This window comes from Lampetra planeri, unplaced genomic scaffold, assembly GCF_965212315.1.
Source record: "Lampetra planeri unplaced genomic scaffold, kcLamPlan1.2.h2 scaffold_237, whole genome shotgun sequence".
NCBI classification, from domain to species: Eukaryota; Metazoa; Chordata; class Hyperoartia; order Petromyzontiformes; family Petromyzontidae; genus Lampetra; species Lampetra planeri.
The window spans coordinates 2,109-26,869 of record NW_027615067.1 but is presented as its reverse complement, the minus strand read 5'-3'; the positions used below and the strand labels follow the sequence as shown (position 1 = coordinate 26,869).

At 55.0% G+C, this 24,761-nt stretch overlaps 1 protein-coding gene and 1 long non-coding RNA gene across 2 annotated transcripts; both read right to left on the bottom strand.

Annotated features, from left to right (window-relative positions):
- Positions 1–6,491: 6,491 nt before the first annotated feature.
- Positions 6,492–11,101, bottom strand: LOC144740590 (uncharacterized). Its single transcript, XR_013589682.1, has 2 exons — positions 10,694–11,101; positions 6,492–8,240 (listed from the first exon to the last, which is right to left on the bottom strand). It is a non-coding gene; the product is annotated as an uncharacterized LOC144740590 (long non-coding RNA).
- Positions 11,102–11,257: 156 nt separating this feature from the next.
- On the bottom strand, positions 11,258–22,830 carry LOC144740589 (uncharacterized; the record flags this gene model as incomplete). The annotated part of the gene is made up of 8 exons (XM_078623406.1): positions 22,559–22,830; positions 20,394–20,500; positions 19,331–19,437; positions 17,178–17,276; positions 15,949–16,062; positions 15,414–15,469; positions 13,521–13,859; positions 11,258–11,560 (listed from the first exon to the last, which is right to left on the bottom strand). Coding segments are annotated over exons 1-8 (1,179 nt in total), but the record flags the coding sequence as incomplete, so codon positions are not given.
- Between the last annotated feature and the right edge of the window lie 1,931 nt (positions 22,831–24,761).

The following is a 24,761-nucleotide window of genomic DNA, read 5'->3' as shown; positions in this document are numbered from 1 at the left end:
AGGGGCTACTAGGGGGAGGGGCTACTAGGGGGAGGGGCTACTAGGGGGAGGGGCTACTAGGGGGTGGGGCTACTAGGGGGAGGGGCTACTAGGGGGGAGGGGCTACTAGGGGGGAGGGGCTACTAGGGTGGAGGGGCTACTAGGGGGTGGGGCTACTAGGGGGAGGGGCTACTAGGGGGGAGGGGCTACTAGGGGGGAGTGGCTACTAGGGGGGAGGGGCTACTAGGGGGGAGGGGCTACTAGGGTGGAGGGGCTACTAGGGGGTGGGGCTACTAGGGGGAGGGGCTACTAGGGGGGAGGGGCTACTAGGGGGGAGTGGCTACTAGGGGGGAGGGGCTACTAGAGGGAGGGGCTACTAGGGGGAGGGGCTACTAGGGGGGAGGGGCTACTAGGGGGGAGTGGCTACTAGGGGGGAGGGGCTACTAGGGGGGAGGGGCTACTAGGGAGAGGGGCTACTAGGGGGGAGGGGCTACTAGGGGGGAGGGGCTACTAGGGGGGAGGGGCTACTAGGGGGAGGGGATACGAGGGGGGGTGGGGGGGATACGAGGGGGGGTGGGGGGGCTACTAGGGGGAGGGGCTACTAGGGGGAGGGGCTACTAGGGGGGGGGCTACTAGGGGGGGGCGGGCTACTAGGGGTGTATTCACACTCACCCACACACTCACTCACACCCAGGCACACACACACTCATGTACACTCGGCCACACACACAACATTCACACACACACACTCACTTACACACTCACACACACACTCCCACTAACACACACACACACTCACTCCCACACTCACTCACACACACTCCCACACACTCACACACACTCACACACATACTCACACACACTCACTCACACCCACTCACTCACACACACTCACTCACAACCACTCACACACTCACACACACTCACTCCCACACTCACTCACACACACTCACACACACTCACACACACTCACACTCACTCACACCCACTCACTCAGACACACTCACTCACAACCACTCGCACTCACTCACACACACACTCACTCACACTCATACACACACACTCACACACCCACTCATACACACACACTCACACACACTCACTCACAAACTCACTCACTCACACACTCACGCGTGCGTGAATACAAAGGTCCCCCGTGTAGCCTACAACAGACTGCAGGGGCAAGTGCTGTTAGTAGCGAGCAGTACCTGTGAAGGCTACCGGCACTGTGGCACACGAGGGGGGTGGGTGACCAGCACCACGCCCGGCCGCCTTTGTCTCTCTCCCTCCCCGTGGTGACGTTTACTACACCGCACCCCCCAGGCAACTCGGTAGTAGTCCACCCTAGACCCGTGGCTTTCTACGCGGCCCGCACGCCACTCCCTGGGGGTGTGCGGGGGGGGGTAGTGCACACCCCCAGATTGATGATATTATTCACGAAGGCAAATCATCGAAAATACAAATTAAACACGGGAACTTTAAGAACCACTGGTGTAGTGTATAGTGTAGTGTATAGTGTAGTGCATAGTGTAATGTAGAGTAGTGTATAGTGTAGTGTATAGTGTAGTGTGTAGTGTAGTGTAGTGTGTAGTGTAGTGCATAGTGTAGTGTATAGTGTAGTGTATAGTGTAGTGTATAGTGTAATGTAGAGTAGTGTATAGTGTAGTGTATAGTGTAGTGTATAGTGTAGTGTATAGTGTAGTGTGTAGTGTAGTGTGTAGTGTGTAGTGTAGTGTATAGTGTAGTGTATAGTGTAGTGCATAGAGTAGTGTATAGTGTAGTGTATAGTGTAGTGTATAGTGTAGTGTAGTGTATAGTGTAGTGTAGTGTGTAGTGTAGTGTGTAGTGTAGTGTATAGTGTAGTGCATAGTGTAGTGTATAGTGTAATGTATAGTAGTGTATAGTGTAGTGTATAGTGTAGTGTATAGTGTAGTGTATAGTAGTGTATAGTGTAGTGTATAGTGTAGTGTATAGTGTAGTGCGTAGTGTAGTGTATAGTAGCGTATAGTGTAGTGTATAGTAGTGTATAGTGTAGTGTATAGTGTATAGTGTAGTGTAGTAGTGTATAGTAGTGTATAGTGTAGTGTATAGTGTAGTGTATCGTGTAGTGTATAGTGTAGTGTATAGTGTAGTGCATAGTGTAGTGTATAGTGTAGTTAATAGTAGTGTATAGTGTAGTGTATAGTGTAGTGTATAGTGTAGTGCATAGTGTAGTGTATAGTGTAGTGTATAGTGTAGTTAATAGTAGTGTATAGTGTAGTGTATAGTGTAGTGTATAGTGTAGTGTATAGTGTAGTTAATAGAAGTGTATAGTGTAGTGTATAGTGTAGTGTATAGCGTAGTGTATAGTGTAGTGCATAGTGTAGTGTATAGTGTAGTGTATAGTAGTGTATAGTGTAGTGTATAGTGTAGTGCGTAGTGTAGTGTATAGTAGCGTATAGTGTAGTGTATAGTAGTGTATAGTGTAGTGTATAGTGTATAGTGTAGTGTAGTAGTGTATAGTAGTGTATAGTGTAGTGTATAGTGTAGTGCATAGTGTAGTGTATAGTGTAGTGTATAGTGTAGTTAATAGTAGTGTATAGTGTAGTGTATAGTGTAGTGTATAGTGTAGTGTATAGTGTAGTGTATAGTGTAGTTAATAGAAGTGTATAGTGTAGTGTATAGTGTAGTGTATAGCGTAGTGTATAGTGTAGTGCATAGTAGTGTGTAGTGTATAGTGTAGTGCATAGTAGTGTGTAGTAGTGTAGTGTATAGTGTAGTGTATAGTGTAGTGCATAGTGTAGTGTATAGTGTAGTGTGTAGTGTAGTGTATAGTGTAGTGCATAGTAGTGTGTAGTAGTGTAGTGTATAGTGTAGTGTATAGTGTAGTGTATAGTGTAGTGCATAGTGTAGTGTATAGTGTAGTGCATAGTAGTGTGTAGTAGTGTAGTGTATAGTGTAGTGTATAGTGCAGTGTGTAGTGTATAGTGTAGTGTATAGTGTAGTGTATAGTGTAGTGCATAGTGTAGTGTGTAGTGTATAGTGTAGTGCATAGTGTAGTGTATAGTGTAGTGTATAGTGTAGTGCATAGTGTAGTGTATTGCATAGTAGTGTATAGTGTAGTGTAGTGTGTAGTGTAGTGTGTAGTGTATAGTGTAGTGTATAGTGTAGTGCATAGTCTAGTGCAGGGGTCGGCAACCTGCGGCTCCGGAGCCGCATGCGGCTCTTTTGAACCTTGACCGCGGCTCCGGGGCGGATGCTAGCGAGGGGAGGAGGCGCACTGTGACACCTGCTCTGGCGTTGCCGCTGCTGACAGGTCGCCGCTCCGCTCCACACTGCCCGCCCGGTGACAGGCAATAACGTTGCCGTTGCTTTGTCACATGTTTGGAAGAAGTAAAAACCTTCCTGGGCAGCAAAGAGCTCACCTTTGCTGAGCTGGAACAGCCAGAGTGGCTGGAAAAATTACATTTTATGGTAGACATGACAGCACATCCAAACACGCTAAATACAACCCTTCAGGGGAAAGGAGGCACAGCCCTGCACATGCTGGAGGAGGTTTTGGCATTCGAGCGCAAGTTGACAGTGTTTGTCAAAGATTTACAGAGAGGTACACTGTCTCACTTTCCCTCTTTGAGAGAGTTCAAACAAAGTCATGATACGATAAATTTGGAATATTTCAAGTCTGCAATCACCACAATGCAAAGTTCGTTTGGGAAACGATTCTGTGAGTTCAGAGAGGAAAAAACGACATTATCCTTCCCTGTCACTCCCCTGGCGATCGATCCATCCCTATTGAATATGACTGCATTTGCAGGTGTAAGTCAACCTGATCTTGAGATGGAACTGGCCGATATAGCCGACAAAGATATATGGGTGTCCAAGTTCAAATGCTTGACCGCTACTCTTGAGGATGTTGCCCGTCAGAAGGCCATTCTGGCTCAGAATCATAAATGGAGTGATATTGAAAACCTTCCCAAACAGGACAAACTTGTATTCGAAACATGGAATGCCATCCCCAACACTTATATAAACATGAAAAAGTATGCATTTGGAGTCCTGTCGATCTTCGGCTCCACATATGTATGTGAGCAGGTCTTCTCCAACATGAACTATATTAAAAACAAACATCGATCACGCCTCACAGATGACAGCTTGCAAGCCTGTGTGAAAATGAAGGTGACGTCTTACAGCCCTGATGTGCAGACACTGTGCACTGAGGTTCAGGAGCAAAAATCCCATTAACCAGGTAATTTAGCTATTAATTTGCAAAAATATATTTTACATTGTTAAGTGAAAAAGTCCTTTTTTTATTCAGATTGACAGCTGACTGCACGATCCTGTATATAGCAATAAGGTAAGAAACAATATATGCAGTGTTATATTTGTTTTAAATGTTGCAATGGTTTTGCGGCTCCCAGTTTATTTTTTCCTTCGGAAACGGGTCCAAGTGGCTCTTTATGTCTTAAAGGTTGCAGACCCCTGGTCTAGTGTATTGCTTTGTAGTGTATAGTGTAGTGTATAGTAGTGCATAGTGTAGTGTATAGTGTAGTGTATAGTGTCGTGTATAGTGTAGTGTATAGTGTCGTGTATAGTAGTGTATAGTGTAGTGTATAGTGTAGTGTATAGTGTAGTGTATAGTGTAGTGTGTAGTAGTGTATAGTGTAGTGCATAGTAGTGTATAGTGTAGTGTATAGTTGTGTATAGTGTATAGTGTAGTGCACAGTATAGTGTAGTGTATAGTGTAGTGTACAGTGTAGTGCACAGTATAGTGTAGTGTATATAGTTGTGTATATAGTAGTGTATAGTGTAGTAGTGTATATAGTAGTGTAGTGCATAGTGTAGTGCACAGTAGTGTATAGTGTAGTGTATAGTAGTGTATAGTGTAGTGCACAGTAGTGTATAGTGTAGTGCATAGTAGTGTATAGTGTAGTGTATAGTAGTGTATAGTGTAGTGTATAGTAGTGTATAGTGTAGTGCACAGTAGTGTATAGTGTAGTGTATAGTAGTGTATAGTGTAGTGCACAGTAGTGTATAGTGTAGTGCATAGTAGTGTATAGTGTAGTGCATAGTAGTGTATAGTGTAGTGCACAGTAGTGTATAGTGTAGTGTATAGTAGTGTATAGTGTAGTGTATAGTAGTGTATAGTGTAGTGCACAGTAGTGTATAGTGTAGTGCAGTGTGGTGCAGAGGGTAGGGGAACACGCGCAACCCACACAGCAGCAGCAAGCGGGCGAGGCTGCGACAGACGATACGAGGTCATGACAAAACAGATTTGAAATTTCAACAGCGGGTGGCATTTAGATTTTATTATTTAACATTAATTTGCCCCACCCCAAAACCACTAAGGCACAAGTCACATTGTCCGCAATACGACCCTCACCTCAACGCCAGAGGTCGCAAACGGGTTTTGATTCCTTACCCGTACCCGGCCGCACCAGGGTCGCAAACGGCTACCCGTACCCGGCCGTACCCGGCCGGGTACGGTACGGGTATCGGGTACCCGATTGCGACCTCTGGGATGAAGCCATGTTGCAGGTGCGGGTGGGTTGATTCTAGGAACTTGAATTGTGAGAAGAGACAAGACGTTGGGAAATGAGTGACAAACGGTGACTCACCAGTGACTCACGGCCTACCCGTACCCGTACCCGGCCGCACCAGGGTCGCAAACGGCTACCCATACCCGGCCGGGTACAGGTAGCCGGGTATCGGGTAGGGTACGGGTATCGGGTATCGGGTACCCGGTTGCGACCTCTACCTCAACGACCTCCACGATGCATTCCCACCTCCAAATCCCGAACTCGAGCGCCGGCGGTTTCCACCTTTCGAGGTCGGAGGCAAGTTGCCTCCAACTTCACACCCCCCCCCCCCCCCCCCCTTTCTTTACCTTTTTACACCCTCGAATAGAAATGAACCTCATGAGTAGAAATCCCCGGGGTCCCATAACCCCCCCCCCCCTCACCCCAGCGGCGGCTCTCGCATGAACTACCGTTCTTCTTGGTTCTTTCTGTAAAGTCACGTAGAAGGGAATTAAAAAAATAATCAAAATAAAACATAATAAAATACAATTCTCACGACGTTTCGGCCACAACGCAAGCAGCCGTCCCTCAGGTGAAAAACAGGTCTGTCGGGAAGACAGCGTCTGAATGACGCTGTCTTTCTGACAGACCTGTTCTTCACCTGAGGACGGCTGCTTGCGTCGTGGCCGAAACGTCGTGAGAATTTCATTTTATTGTTTTATTTTTAATATTTTATTACTTCCCTTCTACGTGGTGACTTTACCGAAAGAACCAAAAAGATGAATCCCTGCAGTCACGAAAGAAGCTTTCAATCGAACTATCGTTGCGACGTTATTTTACGTCCGTTGAAGGCGAACGACACGGCGATCCGTTCCTCTCGACGGGCTCCGCACGACGATCGCGACGATCAAAGTTTTGTTTCTTCTGCTAATTCGTCCTCGCCACCGCCGACGCTGACGCCACCGCTGCTGCGTTTGCGTGCGCGGTGCGACGGAGTCGCCAAAAAAAATAAATTGATGACGATTTTGACTTCCGTTTATTCGGGGACCCCGGATTCCCGCCATAAGGTTCAGATGTATGTGTGCGTGTGTGTGTTTGTGTGTTTGGTGGTTGCGCCCAGCCACTGCATGGCTAAACAGCTTTTGTTCGGCCGGATCGAGGGGGCTAAACGGGCGCGGCACGGGCTAGAGAAGAGATGGAGTGATGTGGTCCAGGAGGACGTGGAGCTGAGTGGACTTGCCGATGACTGGTACCAGCGGTGTCAAGATCGGCCTCTGTGGAGGAGGCTCGTGAAGGACGCTGCTACTGGGCAGTTGGAGGCAGTCGCTCTCCAACAACAACGGAGGGCGGAGGAGCAATGCTCACAACAACGAGCGGAGCGCCGGGTGGCTAAAGCACAGCAAGTTGGTACAGTAGGGGGCACAGGTGGTGCATCAGCCAGTCATCTCGGTCATCTCGGTCAGTCGACCCGTGGCACCTGCTGGGTCTGCCCCGTGACCTCCTGCCAGCGGGCGTTCGACACTTCACGTGGCTTCAAGGTGCACTTGGCCTGGCACAAGCGACGTGGTGACGTCACCGCCACTTAGTGGCGAATGGCGGTTGTTGTTGGTGGTTGTGTTTTTAAATCGCTGTCTGTGAAGCTGTCACCCGTCCACTCACTCCCACATGGGTCTGTCTGACTGTCTGTGACGACGTCACCCGTCCACTCACCCTCACCTGGGTCTGTCTGTCTGTGACGCTGTCACCCGTCCACTCACCCTCACCTGGGTCTGTCTGACTGTGATGCTGTCACCCATCCACTCACTCTCACCTGGGTCTGTCTGACTGTGATGCTGTCACCCATCCACTCACTCTCACCTGGGTCTGTCTGACTGTGACGCTGTCACCCGTCCACTCACTCCCACCTGGGTCTGTCTGACTGTGAAGCTGTCACCCGTCCACTCACTCCCACCTGGGTCTGTCTGACTGTGACGCAGTCACCCGTCCACTCACCCTCACCTGGGTCTGTCTGACTGTGACGCTGTCACCCGTCCACTCACCCTCACCTGGGTCTGTCTGACTGTGATGCTGTCACCCATCCACTCACTCCCACCTGGGTCTGTCTGTCTGTGAAGCTGTCACCCGTCCACTCACTCCCACCTGGGTCTGTCTGTCTGTGACGCTGTCACCCGTCCACTCACTCCCACCTGGGTCTGTCTGACTGTGACGCTGTCACCCGTCCACTCACTCCCACCTGGGTCTGTCTGACTGTGACGCTGTCACCCGTCCACTCACCCTCACCTGGGTCTGTCTGTCTGTGACGCTGTCACCCGTCCACTCACTCCCACCTGGGTCTGTCTGACTGTGACGCTGTCACCCGTCCACTCACTCCCACCTGGGTCTGTCTGTCTGTGACGGTGTCACCCAGGTGGTGGTGATGGGTGATTGTGATGGGTGGTGGTGGTGTTCGTGGTGGTGATGGGTGGTGGTGATGGGTGGTTGGTTCATAGAAGCTGCTGCTGCTACTCGCCACTAACAGCACTTGCCCCGATGGCCTGTTAGAGGCTAGACGGGGGACCTTTGTCTTTGCGGTGTGCCTGTGTACTCCAGTGCGTGTGCGTGCGTGTGTGCGTGTGCGTGTGTGCGTGCGTGTGTACATGCGTTAGTGTGTGTACACAGTATCCACTATGTGGCTGGGCCGTCCTTCTCTTGGCCTGGCTGCGAAACGTCGGGTCTTTGCTGTCGGCGCCCACCCCCCGGAGTGTACAGCTGGATTGACGGCCGTTCCTACAGCACACGCAAAGACAAAGATCCCCCGTGTAGCCTTAACACACTGTTGGGGCAAGTGCTGTTAGTAGCAAGCAGCGGCACCTACGAAGGCCGGCACAGCGGCACACGAGGGGGTGGGTGGCCGGGCACCACACCCACCCAGCCGCCTTTGTCTCCCCTAGTGTTTACTACACACACACAGCACCAGGTACTCATTTGAGGCCGAGTAGACCTAGGAGAGGCCCAGGACCGGTTCAGATATAATCGTCGCCGGTGTTGGCCGTGAGCGGGAATCGAACTCGGGTCGCCGGGTTCGTAGCGCAGCAGCGCTGCCAACAAGACAAAGATCCCCCGCGTAGCCTCAACAGACCTGTCGGGGCAAGTGCTGTTAGTAGCGAGCAGCAGCAGCAGCAACTACGAACCAACCACCCATCACCACCACCACCAACCACCACCACCCATCACCACCACCAACCATCATCACCACCACCACCACAAACACCACCCATCATCACCACCACCACCAACCACCACCACCACCACCACCCTTCATCACCACCACCACCACCACCACAAACACCCCCCATCATCACCACCACCACCACAAACACCACCCATCATCACCACCAACACCACCACCACCACCACCCTTCATCACCACCACCACCACCACCACCACAAACACCACCCATCATCACCACCACCACCACAAACACCACCCATCATCACCACCAACACCACCACCAACCACCACCACCAACCATCATCACCACCACCACCACCACCCATCACCACCACCACAAACACCACCCATCACCACCACCCATCACCACCACCCATCATCACCACCACCACCACCAACCACCACCACCACCACCCATCATCACCACCACCACCAACCACCACCACCCATCATCACCACCACCACCACCAACCACCACCACCACCACCCATCATCACCACCACCACCAACCACCACCACCCATCATCATCACCAACACTACCACCATCGTCACCACCCCCCATCACTACCACCACCGTCATCACCACCACCATTGTCACCACCACCGTCACCATCACCACCACCACCCATCACCACCACCACCACCACCACAAACACCACCCATCATCATCACCAACACTACCACCACCGTCACCACCAACACCACCACCCATCATCACCACCAACTATCATCACCACCACCACCACCACCACCACAAACACCACCCACCACCACCAACACCACCACCCATCATCATCACCACCACCCATCATCATAGCACACGAGGGGGGTGCGTGGCCAGCACCACGCTCGCCCGGCCACCTTCGTCTCCCCCCGGTGTCAGAGGTCGCAAACGGGTTTTGATTCCTTACCCGTACCCGGCCGCACCAGGGTCGAAAACGGGTACCCGTACCCTACCCGATACCCGACTACCCGTACCCGGCCGGGTATAGAGGTAGGGTACGGGTATCGGGTACCCGATTGCGACCTCTGGGATGAAGCCATGTTGCAGGCGCGGGTGGGTTGATTCTAGGAACTTGAATTGTGAGAAGAGACACAAGACGTCGGGAAATGAGTGACAAACGGTGACTCACCGGTGACTCACGGCCTACCCGTACCCGTACCCGGCCGCACCAGGGTCGCAAACGGCTACCCGGGTACAGGTAGCCGGGTATCGGGTAGGGTACGGGTATCGGGTACCCGATTGCGACCTCTAGCCCGGCGGCGAAGTTTGCCAAACGCACGCACTCACGCACGCATTCACGCACGCATTCACGCACTCACTCACGCACTCACTCACGCACTCACGCACGCATTCACGCACTCACTCACGCACTCACTCACGCACTCACGCACGCACTCACGCACTCACTCACGCACTCACTCACGCACTCACGCACGCATTCACGCACTCACTCACGCACTCACTCACGCACTCACTCACTCACTCACGCACTCACGCACGCATTCACGCACGCATTCACGCACTCACTCACGCACTCACGCACGCATTCACGCACTCACTCACGCACTCACTCACGCACTCACTCACTCACTCACGCACTCACGCACGCATTCACGCACGCATTCACGCACTCACTCACTCACGCACGCACGCACGCATTCACGCACGCATTCACGCACTCACTCACTCACGCACTCACGCACGCACTCACTCACGCACTCACTCACTCACTCACGCACTCACTCACTCACGCACTCACTCACTCACGCACTCACTCACTCACTCCGTCACTCACTCACACACTCACTCACGCACTCACTCACTCACGCACTCACTCACTTACTCACTCACGCACTCACTCACTCACGCACTCACTCACCCACTCACGCACCCACTCACTCACGCACTCACGCACTCACGCACTCACTCACGCACTCACTCACGCACTCACTCACACACTCACTCACTCACTCACCCACTCACTCACTCACGCGCACCGTCACCTTGTTCCGGAGTCGACGCGCCCTTGCCTCTTCCTTGCGCCTCTCCCTCTCGCCGTCGCGGTCGGGCGAGCGGCCCTCCCCCGCCCTCCCCTCGCTCTCCCCGCGCTCTCCCCGCGACCGCCCCTCCACCTCCCTCGGGGGTCTCCGCCCGGCTGCGGCGTTCGTCGCACGGAGCCTCCCCTGGTCGGCGCCGGCGTCCGACCGGGGCTCCCGCTGCTGCTGCTGTTGCTGGTTGTGGTGTTGGTGGTGTTGGTGGTGAGGAGCCGGCCGGCCCGGGGGAAGTGGAGACGGCCTCACGGAACGGACGCCGCCCCCGGAGTCCCTCGTCTGTCGGGCGGGGTCCCTCGACGGGCCCTCCCTGCCGCCACCACCGTCCCTACCACCGCCACCACCACCGTCCCTGCCACCACCACCACCACCGTCCCTGCCACCGCCGCCGCCACCGTCCCGGTCTTTCGCCGCCTCCTTCGCTCCGTCTCTCTCCCCGCCTCGATTCGAAAGGAATCTCCCTCCCCCACCTCCTCCTCCCCCTCCACCTCCTCCTCCCCCTCCTCCCCCTCCCCCGCCGTCCTCGCCGCGCTCGTCCCTGCCGCCGGGCTGTGCCCTCTCGGCCCGCTTGCGCCGGCTCTCCTCCCACCCGCGGGGCCGCGTGCGCTCACGGGGCCAGCCGGCGGCCTCCCGCACCTCGGCCCTCGCCACTTCCCGGCCCTCGGCGTCGGCGGGGGAGGCCGCGGGGCCGGGGGCCGGAACGGTGGGGCCGGCGCCCTGAGGGGCCGGCGCAGGGGGAGGAGGAGACGGTGGCGGCGGCGCCGGCGGTGTCGCCGTCTTGGCCTCGGAGGGATCGGTGGGGCCGCGCTTCTGCAACAGCTGGGAGGTCACGCGCGGACGCACGGATACAGACACGCGGACACGCAGACACGCGGATATACAGACACACGGATATACAGACACGCGGATATACAGACAAGCAGATAAACAGACACACGGATATACAGACACACGGATATACAGACACGCGGATATACAGACACACGGATATACAGACACGCGGACAGGCAGACACGCGGATATACAGACACACGGATATACAGACACACGGATATACAGACACGCGGACAGGCAGACACGCGGATATACAGACACACGGATATACAGACACGCGGATATACAGACAAGCAGATAAACAGACACACGGATATACAGACACACGGATATACAGACACGCGGATATACAGACACACGGATATACAGACACGCGGACAGGCAGACACGCGGATATACAGACACACGGATATACAGACACACGGATATACAGACACGCGGACAGGCAGACACGCGGATATACAGACACACGGATATACAGACACGCGGATATACAGACAAGCAGATAAACAGACACACGGATATACAGACACACGGATATACAGACACGCGGATATACAGACACACGGATATACAGACACGCGGACAGGCAGACACGCGGATATACAGACACACGGATATACAGACACACGGATATACAGACACGCGGACAGGCAGACACGCGGATATACAGACACACGGATTTACAGACACGCGGACAGGCAGACACGCGGATATACAGACACGCGGATATACAGACACACGGATATACAGACACGCGGACAGGCAGACACGCGGATATACAGACACGCGGATATACAGACACGCGGACAGGCAGACACGCGGATATACAGACACGCGGATATACAGACACGCGGACACGCAGACACGCGGATATACAGACACACGGATATACAGACACGCGGACAGGCAGACACGCGGATATACAGACAAGCAGATAAACAGACAAGCAGACACACACAGATACACAGACGTGCAGACACGCGGACACACACACATGCAGACGCACGGATACAGACACATGGACACAAGACACGCAGACACACATGCGGACACACGGATGCGCGGCAACAGACAAGCAGACACACAAGACACGCACACACACACACACACAGACACACAGACAAGCAGACACACACAGATACAAAGACGTGCAAACAAGCGAACACACAGACATGCAGACGCACGAGGCAACCTGTTTATATTGTTACATAGGCCGCCGTGCAGGAATAATAATGGCAATGGAATCATCTCTGGAAACACGTGGAGCACTAGCGCGCACACAAGGACGCACACACGCATGTGCACACACGCATGTGCACACACGCATGTGCACACACGCATGTGCACACACGCATGTGCACACACAAAAAACAACAAAGATCCCCCAAAGAGCCTTAACAGACTGTAGGGGCAAGTGCTGTTAGCGAGCACCTATGAAGGCCAGCACGGCGCACGAGGGGGTGGGTGGCCAGCACCACCCCCGACCGCCTTTGTCTCCCCAGTGCCAATGTTTACTACACACCGCACCAGGTACTCATTTAAGGCTGAGTCGACCTAGGGGAGGCCCAGGACCGGTTCAGATAATCGTCACTGGTGTTGGCCGTGAGCGGGAATCGAACCCGGGTCGCCAGGTTCATAGCGCAGCGCGCTAACCGCTACACTACCGCTCCCCATACACAGACACACACAGAGACACACACATGCACACACGCACACATGCACACACGCGCACGCACGCAACAACAACAACAACCGCCATTCGCCACTAAGTGGCGGTGACGTCACCACGACGCTTGTGCCAGGCCAAGTGCACCTTGAGGCCACGTGAAGTGTCAAACGCCCGCACACACATGCACGCACGCACGCACACACACACACGCACACACACACACGCACACACACGCGCACGCACACACACGCGCACACACACACACACCCTCACCTTGACCGTCATGACGGGCGCGCCGCCCTGCGTGCCGCCGTACGGGCCCTTGTGGACGGGCCCCTCTCTCTCGCGCTGCCGCTCCGTCCGCCGCGGCCGGGCCTCGGGCCTGACCCTCCGCGAGACTCCCCCGGCGACGCCGCCGCCGCCGCCGCCGCCGCCGCCGGCACCGGCGTCATCCGCGGGGCCGCCGCCGTCGTCCGCCGCCGCCGGCATCGCCGCGCCGCGGTAGCGCCTCCGCGGGTCGTGCCCGGAGATCGCTCCGCCGCCGCCGCCGGCCGCCACCGATCGGCGAGAGTCAACGCGGCGCCGCTCGGCCCAGCGCTCCTCCCTCGCTCGCTGGTGACGGCGGCGACGGTGACGATGGCGGTGACGATGGCGGTGATGATGGCGGTGATGATGGCGGTGACGAAGGTGACGATGGCGGTGACGATAACGAAGGTGACGATGGCGGTGACGATGGCGGTGATGATGGCGGTGATGATGGCGGTGACGAAGGTGACGATGGCGGTGACGATGACGAAGGTGACGATGGCGGTGACGATGGCGGTGATGATGGCGGTGATGATGGCGGTGACGATGGTCACGATGGCGGTGACGATGGCGGTGATGATGGCGGTGACGAAGGTGACGATGGCGGTGACGATGACGAAGGTGATGATGGCGGTGACGACGGCGACAACGAAGGTGACGATGGCGGTGATGATGGCGGTGACGAAGGTGACGATGGCGGTGATGATGGCGGTGACCACAGCGGTGATGACGGGGACAGCGGCGACAGCAAGTTAGTGCTGCCAAGCAGCGGCGTGACATCATAGTGCGGTTGACGCGCAGGCGCGCGTCTGTACGTCGGCGCGCGCGCGTCTGTACGTCGACACGCGCGCGTCTGTACGTCGACACGCGCGCGTCTGTACGTCGGCGCGCGCGCGTCTGTACGTCGACACGCGCGCGTCTGTACGTCGACACGCGCGTCTGTACATCGACACGCGCGTCTGTACGTCGACACGCACGCGCCTGTACGTCGACACGCGCGCGTCTGTACGTCGACACGCGCGCGTCTGTACGTCGACACGCGCGTCTGTACATCGACACGCGCGTCTGTACGTCGACACGCGCGCGTCTGTACGTCGACACGCGCGTCTGTACGTCGACACCAGGAACCAGTTTCGTGGAAGACAATTTGTTCACGGACCGGGGTTGGGGGTGGGGGGGTGTTCATCGTTGGGTCTTTCCCCATTTTCAAAGAAGCTCTGCGGCGACGGTTGTTTTTTAACTCATGTTGGCTCGGGGTTAGCAGCTTGTGGGCTCACCAACACCGCTACTCAGACGAGTGTGAGCGTTGCGGGAAAGAAGCGCCGACGGAAGCGGTAAATAAAATAATGGGGGCGGCGGCCACGTGCGGTACCGGTACGTGGCCCGATGAAGGCCGGCACGGTATACGAGGGGGTGGGTGGTCAGTACCACGCCCGCCCGCCCGGCCGCCTTTGTCTCCCCGGCGGTGACGATGTTTGCGCACGGCCACTGGCGTTGACCCGTGAGCGGGGAATTGAACTCGTGTCGCCGGGTTCGTAGGGCAGCGTGCTAAGCACTACGTCACCGCTCCCCACACGCACACACACACTCACGTACACTCTGTCAGAAACACACACACGTACACTCAGTCACACACACACGTACACACTCAGTTACACACACACACTCGGTCACACACACACTCACACGTACACTCAGTCACACACACACACACACGTACACTCAGTCACACACACACGTACACACTCGGTCACGTACACACGTACACACTCGATCACACACACACACGTACACTCAGTCACACACACACTCACAACACTCACACACACACGTACACTCGGTCACACGCACTCACTCTACCTGTTTCTCCAGCATTTTGTTCTTGATATATTCCAGCAGAGGTGTCGATTTATTCGCTGCAACACAAACGAGGGAGTGCGGTGTCAACGCGAGCAGCGGACGGACATCACGAACGAGCGCCACCCCCCCCCCCCCCCGCATCTAACTCCTCTCTCCTCGGACTCGCTGCCAATCTCCCCTCCCCCCATCCCCCCCAGACTCTCCCCCCTCCCCCCATCTCCCCCCTCCCCCCACCCCCCCATCACCACCCCCCCACCCCCCCAGACTCACCACCCCTCCCCCCACCCCCCCATCACGCCCCCCCTCCCCCCATCACCACCCCCCAGACTCACCACCCCTCCCCCCACCCCCCCCATCACGCCCCCCCCACCCCACCCCCCGCAGACTCACCCCCCATCTCCCCCATCCCCCCACCCCCCCATTACCCCTCCCCCCAGACTCACCACCCCTCCCCCCACCCCCCCAGACTCACCACCCCTCCCCCCACCCCCCCATCACACCCCCTCCCCCACGCCCCTCCCCCCCCCGGACTCACTGCCCATCTCGCGTGTCCGAGCCTCGACCTCCTCCAGCAGCTGCTCGGGGTTCTTGGCTCCGGCCTCGTCGCTCTGCTCCCGGCAGCTTTCCAGGAAGCGCGCGAAGTCTTCATCTGTCGTGGACGCGTCCCCATCAACCACAAAAACAAAGACACGTGATCAGAGTCAGGATTCAGGTCAAGGGTCAGGCTTCAGGTCAAGGGTCAGGCTTCAGGGCAAGGGTAAGGCATTCAGGCCGAGGGTCAGGCTTCAGGCCGAGGGTCAGGCTTCAGATCAAGTGTCAGGCTTCAGGTCAAGGGTTAGGCTTCAGGTCAAGGGTCAGGCCTCAGGTCAAGGGTCAGGCTTCAGGTCAAGTGTCAGGCTTCAGGTCAAGGGTTAGGCTTCAGGTCAAGGTTTAGGCTTCAAGCCAAGGGTCAGGCTTCAGGTCAAGGGTCAACCTTCAGGCCGAAGGTCAGGCTACTGTTCCAACAGTATTTTAGCCTCCCGGCGCTTCGCTGGTTGTTGTGAGCGTCGCTCTTCTGCCCTCCGTTGTTGTTGGAGAGCGACTGCCTCCAACTGCCCAGTAGCGCCCTTCACGAGCCTCTTCCACAGAAGCCGATCTTGACACCGCTGGTACCAGTCATCGGCAAGTCCACTCAGCTTCACATCCTCCCGTACCACATCACTCCATCTCATCTCCAGCCCATGTCATGCCCGTTTAGCCCCCTCTTTGTGGCCAAACAGAAGCTGCTGGGCATGCGGTGGCTGGGCATGTGGGCTACATGACCCGGCCAATACAGCCTTGCCTGTATTGTCCAGATCTTTCTATGATTTGTGAGCTCCGCACACAATCCAGCCTGCTGGTCAAACCCAGGATGAATCGCAGGGAGGCCAGTCTGAATGTTTCTAACCGGCGCAGATGTTCCATTAGAGGGGTCCACGTTTCGCAAGCATATTTTCACTCACCGACTCACTCATTCACTCAACTAACTCACTCACCCACCCACTCACTCAGTAACTCACCCACTCACTCACTCACCCACTCACCCATTCACTCAACTAACTCACTCACCCACCCACTCACTCAGTCACTCACCCACTCACGAACTCACCCACTCACCCACCCACTCAGTCATGCACCCACTCACTCACGTCACACATCCGCTGCAGGTACACACACACACACCGTGCAACCCTAACCCAGTGGCGACAGAGAGGGCCCCCACGAGAGGCTTTTCTAGAGACCTGCCTTCTTCGATGGTCCCGCACTTGGCGTCTCTCTTGCGCACTCGCTTCTTTGGTATCTTCTGGAAAGCGGCGAACTCCACCACGGCCGGGAACTCTTGGCCTGAGAGGCATGGAGCAGCAGCAGCAGCCACACAAGAGCGCAGTAAAAAGTAAAAAAAAATTTTTGAAACTATTTTATCTTAACAGGTAAGGCCCACCATCACCACCAACGACACCACCACCACCGCCACCACCACCAACGCCACCACCACCACTCACAGAACCACCAACGCCACCACCACCACCAACGCCACCACAATCACCATCACCACCAACGACACCACCACCATCACCACCAATGCCACCATCACCACCAACACCACCACCACCAACGACACCACCACCACGACCATCACCGCCACCATTCACCATCAACCCCACCATCATCAACCCCACCACCATCAGCCCCACCACCATCAGCCCCACCACCATCAGCCCCACCACCACCGCCATCTTCAGCGCAGCGATCACAAAAGCATGAAAAACAACCCAGAGCCCAGGCCTACTGATGGTATCATAGGCCTTGACCAGGTCAATAAAGCAGAGATGTAGGTCTTGTCGGAATTCCCTATACCTCTGCTGTAGCAGACAGACAGAAAATATGGCATCTGTGCAGGACCGCCCTTTCCTGAAACCGCATTGGGGCTCTGCAAGCCTCTCCTCAGCGTGCCTAGCAAGGAGATGTTGAACAATCCTTGCCAGGACCTTTCCCAGCACACTGAGGAGTGAGATGCCCCTGTAGTTGTTACAGTCTGTGCGGTCCCTATTCTTGCTTGGACCCCGCATGCATCTATGATGTTGTGTGGATGAGCCGATGCTGGAACAGCGTGTTGGTAATTACAAGCCCATGGGCTGCACAAAAATCTAGCAGCCTCCTACCGTTGTTATTGAGCTGATCTGGCCCATGCCTTCCAATCACTCCAGACCAGGAGCCAGCATCATGACCAACACGGGCATTGAAGTCGCCCAACAAGATAACTCAATCCCAAGAGGCCACTTTAGCCAGCACCTGTGACAGGAGGTCATAGAAGGCATCTGACTCATCGGCCTTGCCTGCTGTCTCCACGGCTGTTCGTCTTCGGTGGGGGCGTAAGTAACCACGACCACCACTCCTCACCTCTGGTTGATGGGAAGGCGAGCCCAAAGTAGCCTGGGGCTTACAGCTTCCCACACCTCACCGCCACGCTCCCACGCCCCCTTTGTTCAGAAGAAGAGCCACTCCCTGTTGTTTGGCAGTCTCCTGCTCCGAGTAGAGGACTGTCCACCCCTCATAGTGGCAGGAGCCAGAGCCGGTCCACCGGACCTCCTGAATGTCACTGAGATTCAGGCGGTACAGGTCCAGCTCCCGACAGAGGAGTGGCAGCCTCTCCTCCGCAGTGAGCATTCGAACATTCCACGTGGCCACACGTAGTAGTTTTTTGTTGTTTCTGGAGGAGCCCCAAGGGTGAAGATTCAGTCTCCTGGCTCCGCCAAATGGGGTTTGGCCAGGAGACGTCATAGACGCCTGTTCCCCCGGGGTCCCCGGCACAAGCTTAATAAGTATTTTGCATCGTAATTTAGTGGTAGTCAGTTGAAGTTGGAGGGGTTACCAGCCCCTCGCACCCATCCAGAGCCTCCATTTATGCCGCTGTGGTGTTTACAAATGCCATGAAGGGAAGGGCCAATCTAAATTGGCCCACCCCCCCCCATTGCAGTGCTCACCACAGCGTTGCCGTCCGGCACCACGAGGAGGTAGGGGGTTGTTTTTGCCCAGGACCACCAACACCACAACCACCACCGCCACCACCGCCGCCACCACCGCCGCCACCACCGCCGCCACCACCACCATCACCATCACCATCACCGCCAACACCACCACCACCGCCACCACCACCACCACCACCGCCACCACCACCACCGCCACCGCCGCCACCACCACCACCACCGCCTCCAACCTCCGCCTCCAACCTCCGCCTCCACCACCTCCACCGCCACCTCCACAACCGCCACCCGCCGCCACCACCACCACCACCACCGCCGCCTCCACCACCGCCACCACCACCACCGCCACCACCCCTACCACCCCTACCACTGCCTGGTGGATGTCACGCCCCCCCGGCCACCCTGATCAGTCACCTTTCTCGTTGATGAAGACGTAGCCGTCAAAGCGATCCCTGAACTCCAGGACGCCCTCGCTGGACGAGAAGTTGATGTAGGCCCGGCAGAATGCATGCGGACGCAGGCTGGACAGACACACACAGGGGGGGGGGGTGGGTTACACGGGCGGGGTCCTTCCAAAAAAGATGGTGGTCACCGCAGCATCATGCGGCTCTTCTAGGAACACGCCCCTTTTGTGGCCGTCTGGAACGCTCTTCCCTTCCGATATTACGAAGCTACTGAGAGCTGTGCGGCACTTTTAAAACCATCGTCATCATCTGGACTGACAAACTAGTTTCACTTAGAAGGGCTGCTTTTTGTGTTTAGTTTGTTGTCCTTCCACCCGCCCCCCGCACCTCCGATAAGCATGGTTGGCTACGCACGGTGCGAAAGAATTTCAACACGAGTGCACAAGATGGCAACGTACGGTGCGAAAGTTCAACATACAAACACCAGGGAAAACACAGAGACATGGGGAGGATGGTGGCATGCGACATACATGAGGACGCGAGGACAAGCAGAGAGAGACGCGGGGACAAGCAGAGAGAGACACGGGGACACGCGGAGAGAGACTTGGGGACACGCGGAGAGAGATGGAGAGAGACACGCTGACACGTTGAGGGAGACGCGGGGACACGTGGACAGAGACACGGAGAGAGACGCGGTGACGCGCCGAAAGAGACACGGAGAGAGACACGGAGAGAGACTTGAGGACACGCGGAGAGAGACACGGAGAGACACGGAGAGAGACACGGAGAGAGACGCGGAGAGAGACGCAGAGAGAGACGCAGAGAGAGACGCGGTGACGCGCGGAGAGAGGCGCGGAGAGAGGCGCGGAGAGAGGCGCGGAGAGAGACGCGGGGACAAGGCTGCAGGAAAGCTTAAGAACCAGTGGTCTAAACGCACCGCCAGATACCGGTCCGTCGGCAGATTACTGCCGAGAAAGCCCCAATGCAGACCGCTCCTCCCTTCAACATTCCACCGCGCAGAAAGAGGCGCGGTCCTCCCGATTAATGTCCAAACGCCGGGGGGCTACCGATACCTCAGGTCCGCCGGCACGAAATAGTAGTAGTCGTGGTCAGGCAGAGGAGAGATTTGTTCCAGGAGTTGCTCGCTTGTGAGATGCGGGGGCAGCCTCCTCATCACCACCTAGGCAAGCGACAAACAAACGGCGGTCGGCACCATGTCACAACGCCGTGACGTGCGTGTGTGTGTACGTGTGTGTACGTGTGTGCGTGTGTACGTGTGTGTGTACGTGTGTGTACGGGTGTGCGTGTGTGTGTGTACGTGTGTGTACGTGTGTCTCTGTGTACGTGTGTCTGTGTACGTGTGTGTCTGTGTACGTGTGTGCGTGTACGTGTGTGTCTGTGTACGTGTGTGTACGTGTGTGCGGACGTGTGTGCGGACGTGTGTGCGGACGTGTGTGTCTGTGTACGTGTGTGTCTGTGTACGTGTATGTCTGTGTACGTGTGTGTGTCTGTGTACGTGTGTGTCTGTGTACGTGTGTCTGTGTACGTGTGTGTGTCTGTGTACGTGTGTGTGTCTGTGTACGTGTGTGTGTGTACGTGTGTCTGTGTACGTGTGTGTCTGTGTACGTGTGTGTCTGTGTACGTGTGTGTCTGTGTACGTGTGTGTCTGTGTGTGTGTCTATGTGCGTGTGTGTCTGTGTACGTGTGTCTGTGTACGTGTGTGTGTCTGTGTACGTGTGTGTGTGTGTACGTGTGTCTGTGTACGTGTGTCTGTGTACGTGTGTGTGTGTGTACGTGTGTGTGTGTGTGTACGTGTGTGTGTCTGTGTACGTGTATGTGTGTCTGTGTACATGTGTGTGTGTCTGTGTACGTGTGTGTGTGTCTGTGTACGTGTGCGTCTGTGTACGTGTGTCTGTGTACGTGTATGCGCGTACGTGTGTGTGTTGAAGTGAAGAGCGGTGGCGTAGTGGATAGGTGCTCGCTAACAGCACTTGTCCCAACAGTCTGTGAAGGCTATACGGGGGATCTTTGTCTGCGTGTCCTCGTTTATAATATAAGTGTAATGTATATTACAACAGTTTATATTACAACAGTTTATATTACAACAAGAGTTTCTTTATAAATCCACCCAGACCGTCTGAGACTGGAAAACTCTCACTCACCCACCCACTCATCCACTCACCCAACCACTAACTCGCCCACTCACCCACTAACTCACCATACCACTCAGCTCACCCACCCACCCACTAACTCACTCACTCACCCACCAACTCACCCACCCACCCACTCACTCACCCACTCACCCACCTCCTCACTCACCTAACCACTCACTCACCCACTCACTCATCCACTCACTCATCCACTCACTCATCCACTCACTCATCCACTCACTCATCCACTCACTCATCCACTCACTCATCCACCCATTCACTCACCCATCCACCCACCCACTAACTAACTCATCCACCCACTCACCCACCCACTCACCCACTCACTCACCCACTCACTCACTCACCCAACCACACGCTCACCAACTCACTCACCTAACCACTCACTCACCCAACCACTCACTCACCCACCCACGCATCCACTCACCCACTCACTCACTCACTCACCCACCCACTCATCCACTCATTCACCCACTAACTCACTCACCCACTCACTCACCCACCCACGCATCCACTCACCCACCCACTCACTCACCCACTCACTAACTCACTCACCCACTAACTCACTCACCCACCCACTCAATGTCACAACAACAACAGCAAGCACAACAGGAGTTGATAGCCTCCTGGCGAGGTTGCCCGCACCACACTCACCCACCCACTCACCGACTCACCCACCCACCCACTCACCGACCCACTCACTAACTCACTCACCCACTCACTCACTCACCCACCCACTCAATGTCACAACAACAGCAAGCACAACAGGAGTTGATAGCCTCCTGGCGAGGTTGCCCGCACCACAGAGACCCCCAACACTGAGCGGCAGTCAACACTTTAATGATATCAGCGTAACCACCACGAATATTGATGATGATGCTAATGATGTGGATGACATTTATAATAATTATAATTACAACAATGACAATTATTATAATTCTCACGACGATTATAATCATTACAACGCTGATAATTACGACGAAAATTACAACGACGGTGATTGAGAAGAAGATAAAAGTTTTCGGCGTCAGTCGGGCGAGCAGGCCCATGAAGGGGGACTGCGGCCTTGCCTTGGATTGAGCCTCTTTCGTCAGCACAGCGCGCGCATCCTCGCCTCTCTTCATGGCTCTCCACCCTCCCTCCTCCCCTGAAGAGGTTGTCGATGAGGGAGGAGGAGATGATGATGAGGAGTGATGATGAGGAGGAGGAGGACGATGGTGGTTGTGTTGTTGTTGTTTAGTCGACTCCGTGAAGTTTTAGTCGCAGGAGGCGCTGCACTGCTGCCATCAACAAGAAGCGGGAACCGTCACGTGACCGCGCACGTCACCGACGAGTGACACAAGCCGACGGCGGTATGACGTCACCGACGAGAGACACGCAGACGGCGGTTTGACGTCACCGGCGAGAGACACTCGCCGACGGCGGTTTGACGTCACCGACGAGAGACACACGCCACCGATGGAGGTATGACGTCAGCGGCGAGAGACACGCCGGCGGAGGTTTGACGTCACCGACGAGTGACACACGCCGCCGGCGGTTTGACGTCACCAACGAGAGATAAACGCCGGCGGTTTGACGTCATCGCGTGAGTGACGCTTTTTGACGTCCCCGACGAGAGACGCGCTGGCGTTTGTGACGTCATCGCAGGCGTAACGAACGCTTCTTTGGCAGCAGCAAAATATGATAATTGTTTTTTACCCTTTTATCTGGCAACAAAACTGACACCTTTTTTTACAAGGAGTCATGTGTAAAAAAAAAAGTGTCAGTTTTGTTGCCAGATAAAAGGGTAAAAACCAATTTTCATATTTTTTACTGGCAAAGGAGGTTCCAATGGTGTAAATGCTTCACCCCGAGCTCTCATACTCTGATGGTGCGTTGTCTTTGAGTTGTGCGCCCTTTTGGCGTCATCTGGTCCAACACCATGTGAGACTAGGCTCTAAGGGAAAGCTGTCTCGGGTGTGGACCAATCAACTTCAAGGACAGTGCATACATTATCAGAGTTGTGTTTTTGTTTGCATTATGACTGCAGGTATTGTGCTCTATGCAAACATGACTCCTTGTAAAAAAGGTGTCAGTTTTGTTGCCAGACAGAAGGGTAAAAAAACAATTATATTTTTTACTGGCAAATGAGGTTCCAATGGTGTCAATGCTTAACCCCGAGCTCTCATACTCTGATGGTGCATTGTCTTTGATTTGTGCGCCTTTTGGCGTCATCTGGTCCAACACCAAGTGAGACTAGGCTCTAAGGAAAGCTGTCTCGGGTGTGGACCAATCAACTTCAAGGACGGTGCATAGCAGAGGTGGGACAAAGTCATTGTTATGCAAGTCCAAGTCGAGTCGCAAGTCATCAAATTCATGACTCGAGTCTGACTCGAGTCCAAGTCACATGACTCGAGTCCACATCTCATAGGTGGGACAAAGTCATTGTTATGCAAGTCCAAGTCGAGTCGCAAGTCATCAAATTCATGACTCGAGTCTGACTCGAGTCCAAGTCACATGACTCGAGTCCACATCTCATAGGTGGGACAAAGTCATTGTTATGCAAGTCCAAGTCGAGTCGCAAGTCATCAAATTCATGACTCGAGTCTGACTCGAGTCCAAGTCACATGACTCGAGTCCACACCTCTGGTGCATAGTCTAGATTTGAAGCTTTCGTGACTGCAAGGATTCATAACTCTTATGTTTTTTCGGTAGTCACGTAGGTAAAAATAAATAATAAAATAAAATAATAGAACTAATAAAATAAATACAATTCTCAATTTACCCCAATTTTTTTTTTCTATTATTTCATTTTTTTACTTATTTTGACGGTGCATATCATTATCAGAGTTGTGTTTTTTGTTTGCATTCCGACCGCATGTATTGACGTCATCGCCGAGATAATTGACGTTTGACGTCATCTCAGACAGAGTGCGGTGACGTCACCGGCAGTTGACCGACAGAGACGTCGACTTGTAAGATGCAAGCCACCAGCTGCCCCCCCCCCTCACTGCGCCAAACTCTCTGCGCTTTACCCGCCCCGCTCGTTGTTGTGAGCGTCGCTCCTCTGCAACCCCCCCCGCCCGATCCGCTGCTGTTGCCGGAGGGGCGACTGCCTCCAGCTGCCCAGTAGCACTCACCCACTCACTCACCCACTCACTCACCCACTCACTCACTCACCGCACCCACTCACACACCCACTCACCCGCCCCACTCACCCACTTACCCACTCACTCACTCCCCCACTCACCCACTCACTCACCCACTCACTCACCCACCCACTCATTCACCCAC